A 4536-nucleotide genomic window follows, 5' to 3' on the forward strand; every position below is an offset into this window, starting at 1 on the left:
TTAAAAATTGTGTGACGTCACATATGGCCTGTCACACCCCCCCCCCTGTCACAAACTTTCACACTTTTTCGCACCCCCTCCACCTCCATGGAGCGTGACGTATTTTATGGACGGCCCACACACCTATTGAGTTTGTGTACATCTGTTCAAAAGTCGAGGTCACAGAGGCTTGTATTATGAAATGTGTATCATGTGTCCTCACAATATTGAAGAACGTTTGTACGTTTGATCATATCAATTGATAGGCTGGTCCTTCTCAGGAGGGACAAAAGATGCTTTTGATCTTTAGCTCAGCTATACACCGAATACTCGGAGTTTTACTACTCACTCAAATCTCGGGATCTGCGTCTGCGTAATGCTCTAGTCTATATAGACGGACTCCCAAAGCATTTGATAAATTTTGCTATGATGGCTCTTAGCAACCATTTGGTTTATAAAGCTGAGAGTTAAATTATGGCAACTACGTTATGCTCTTGTTTTAGTTAACGTGAAACATCTCAATATCAGGGTTTCTAATAAAGGTATTCAATAGAAACTTTTCACATGTGTTCTAGGTCATTGTATGAGGTCACTGACGATTGCTGAAAGTCGGGTGAGGAAATATATGTTTTACAAACATCTATTGTTTCACTTTATGATAATTGTGTCTGTAAACCACACCGTACTTAAATAATCAGGTCAAGATAAAAATGTGAGCAATAGATTTTTGTCTGTATATCAACTATATATATTTAATTATGCCTTAAAGTGGTCATTGATTGAGGTCATCGTCCAATTCCCATAACGTTTACCGGCAATTGATCAAAATTATTGATTTTTCTTAGCCAAAACAAACCTCACGTTTGATCCTCTCCACCAGTTGTATACATGGGTTATTTTGGGGGAAACAAGTAAATGTGCTGTGGCTGCATAATGCGCCGAGTGCAAATGGACGACGTATAACGCAGTGATCTGCTGGGGAACAATTCGAAAGCCGACTGATGATGCACATGTGGATAGACGTAATCTTAATTTAATTTATTGTGTTATTGCGTGCAGAAAGTCTTGTATATTGAGTTAATTTAATGAATATGACAATGAACCGCTCCATGTTCATAAATGTTTCGATCCATCAAAGGTTGTGGTAGGACTACGTTATATTTTGATATTTTGCGTTTTTTATTAATGTGTACGGTGAAATTATTTAATGCATCATCATTTTCAATGACACAGGTAAAGGGTTAACTGGTTTATTAAAGTATTAAAGTGTCACAAACTGAATTAAACAATAGCATAACATAATGTCAAATCTTTTTTTCCACTCACACCTTATGTCACAAATTCGACAAAATATGCCTGCAAAACTAACGCAACTCGCATAACAGGAATCCTACGGAATTTTAACTTAAGCGCAAGTCTGGCATACACCTCATTTGCGGCCACGTCGAGACATAAGCATTAACAGGTCGTCCGTTGCAAATAAGCCTTTTTATAAAGCGCTCCATATATATTTGCACTAATAGCGCTTTCTGGTTTGTTGATGAACGCTTGTTTTGTCTAAATAAACGATCGCGTGCAAGATTATTTTGGTTTGTGAGACGTATTATTAAAGACTAAGCCGGGTCTCAGGCAATTTGTCTCTTTGATTTCACCGATCTAAATCTGACAACAGTCTATTTAACAGGGACCTGGATACAAATGGCATCTTCAAATCCAATCTTTTAGAAATCGCTTTCATATCCCATAAAAGTTTTACGTACCTTTCTCATTATTTAACGGCGTGTTGGTTTCTGTTATTAAAGAAGAAAAATATAAAAAAGAAAAGCTGACCAACAAGCAATACACCAAATTAAACAATTCCTAGAGAATTCTTCTAAACTTTCAATCTTCCGTTCATACGCCCACTTCGTATTTTTTTCTTGTTCTTGCAGTTGTTTAATCTTCTTTTCAGAAACCGCCGATTCATCTTGAAGTTTTTTTATCTTCCGTTCATTCACCCGATTGGCTCTTTCGGATTGCTCTTTTTCAAAAATAATGCGCTTTTCTTGTTCTTGTAGTTGTTTAAATTTCTGTTCAGAAACAGCCAATTCTTCTTGTAGTTGTGTTATCTGCTGTACCGAATCGGACAATTCTTCTTGTAGTTTTGTAGTCCACTGTTCATAATCCCGTATCATACTTTCGCAATTTTCTTTTTCAATACAAATGTGTTCTTCTTGTTTTGAAATCTTCATGTCTTTTTCTTGCATACATTCTTCTAATTTTTGTAGACGCTCTAATTTTTCACCATATTCGCGATGTATACAATGAAAGTGTTCATGTTCTAAACAGTAACGCATCGGATTTACTGGAGATATAAAAAAAATACAAACTAGTAACTATGCCCTACCTTTATAATTTGTCAGGTAAGTATAAACAAAAAATGTAGAAGCAACATATGCAGTGAATCAATTTTTGTTATAAATTGTCATATGACTCATTGCGTTGAAAAAGACTTTAACACATTATATTAACAAAAATATCCATGAGCAATTATTTAATTGAACGTGGTAACCTACGCCACATGGGAAAAATAGGCATTCCTCTAACCTTTTTCATCGGGCGCTTTCTCAGCATAAAGCTTATCTCGCTTTCTATCCTCATCAGCCGCCGACGCCATCTGCAATTCCATTGTTTGCTATATTCAATGAAGTTATTATAATTGCATAAATTAATTTTGAATCTAATCATGAATGTGAATGCTTGAAAAGTAAAAGGCACACATCCTTAAGCTATTCAAAAGCATCTAAGGGAGGCAAAACATTGTATTTATGATTATTAAGGTGCCAAATTCGTAACTTCCAAAAGATACGCAAACACATATTTCATACCCAATTATTTATAACGTTCATACATACATACATACATACAAACATATATACATACATACATACATACATACATACATACATACATACATACATACATACATACATACATACATACATACATACATACATACATACATACATACATACATACATACATACATACATACATACATACATACATACATACATACATACATACATACATACATGCATACATACATACATACATACATACATACATACGGACGGACGGACGAACAGACAGACAGACAGACAGACAGGAAAGCAGACAGACAGACCTATTTCAAAATATTTAAGGTTAAAATCAAGAAACAATATCATGTCAAAAATATACATTGTGTCAAAAAATATAATGGAAGCCAATTCAAACAAGTTGCTTAAATATGCGTACCTTGACGTCCATTTCAGTTACTTCTTCGCTTCCATCGCACTCAATCGTGAGTCTTCCAATATTATCATCTTCCCCGATTAGTTCATAATTGCGAACAAATTCGTATTCTTTAATATGGTTATGATGTCGACACTTTAAGTTTTTATCTTTAAATGAATCAATATTATTCTCAATTCTTTTATGTTCTATGAATAAATATCGATAATGCTTTTTGTGTTCTAACGTTTTTAAATATTCAATTTGCTGCCGTAGAACTAGTTTATGTTCTTTACATTTAAGTTCCGTTTCATCCAGTACGTCGGCATTTTGTTTGTGTAAGTTGTCGCTTTCTTTTTCTGCGTTTGTTTTTAAAAAAATCAGTTTCTGGACTAAGGATTCGTGAAAGCCATTTATCTCTTTTTCAAAGCTTGATCTACATTTATCGTTTAGTCGTCTGTTTTCGTCTATTTCGGCCATAATGCGGTCTATTTCTTCGTCCAACACTTGCAATGTAGAAACACTATTATGCATGTGTTCTGCGTCGTGTTGGACATTGTTCAAATCGACCATCGTCTCCATACAAGAAAAATGATTTGAAAAAACACAACGACCACAAATACATATATCATGTTTCTTGCAATAAAACGACTGGTTTTCATCAGTGTGATCTTTACACTTTTGCTTGTGAATATCAACGTCTGCATCGACCAGCGATTCTAATCCTGTATCAGTTGATTTTTCAGTTTGTAAATTGAACATTATGTTTCATTCATGCGCTTCTTCGATGGGAAAGCTTCTGTTCGCACTTTGATTCTTCAAACGTGTATCGCACAGCTTGTAGTTACGGCATTAGAAAATCACATTAAAACAACCTATTTAGATAAGCGGTCGGCACATTGCACTATGCTTGTCTCCATTTTCGCAATTTTCAGTTAAAGCTGAACTATTGCATACATGTAATACATATCATAAAATCATAAATTCCTTACAAAAAAAAGTTGTTGATAGCTCATTCAACTGTATATCATATATATAAGTACCGGTACTTCGTATAATCGAACGATAGACAAACACATTCATATCGTTTCACTTTTCTATCGACGTGGCGCATTGATAACGATAACATGTGTTTACTTGGTACAAATATAGAGCTATGTTTATTAGGATCATTGGCGATTAGTGAATTTTCAACATTTGAATCGATAAATACCGTTGCGCTGATATGTCAAACAAACAAATATGTAACAGCAAATTATTTAAAATATGAAGTGAACTGAAATTAGTTTGAATGACGAAATA

General features: G+C 34.5%; 1 protein-coding gene across 1 annotated transcript; it reads right to left on the reverse strand.

Moving 5' to 3' along the window:
* Positions 1 to 1215: 1215 nt before the first annotated feature.
* On the reverse strand, positions 1216 to 4238 carry LOC127838858 (golgin subfamily A member 6-like protein 1). The gene is made up of 3 exons (XM_052366870.1): positions 3259 to 4238; positions 2566 to 2635; positions 1216 to 2323 (listed from the first exon to the last, which is right to left on the reverse strand). Exons 1-3 carry the CDS (start codon positions 3994 to 3996, stop codon positions 1776 to 1778), a joined length of 1356 nt encoding a protein of 451 aa, XP_052222830.1. The 5' UTR covers positions 3997 to 4238; the 3' UTR covers positions 1216 to 1775.
* Positions 4239 to 4536: the final 298 nt, after the last annotated feature.

This window comes from Dreissena polymorpha, chromosome 7, assembly GCF_020536995.1.
Source record: "Dreissena polymorpha isolate Duluth1 chromosome 7, UMN_Dpol_1.0, whole genome shotgun sequence".
NCBI lineage: Eukaryota > Metazoa > Mollusca > Bivalvia > Myida > Dreissenidae > Dreissena > Dreissena polymorpha.

What these genes read in the sequence shown, in the direction of transcription:
- LOC127838858 (XM_052366870.1), bottom strand. Translation starts at nt 3,996, where the DNA reads ATGTTCAATTTACAAACTGAAAAATCAACTGATACAGGATTAGAATCG. An exon ending in TAACTGAAATGGACGTCAAG is followed by an intron (nt 2,636 to 3,258) that starts GTACGCATATTT and finishes ATGGAATTGCAG; the next exon opens with ATGGCGTCGGCGGCTGATGA. An exon ending in GAAAGCGCCCGATGAAAAAG is followed by an intron (nt 2,324 to 2,565) that starts GTTAGAGGAATG and finishes TTATATCTCCAG; the next exon opens with TAAATCCGATGCGTTACTGT.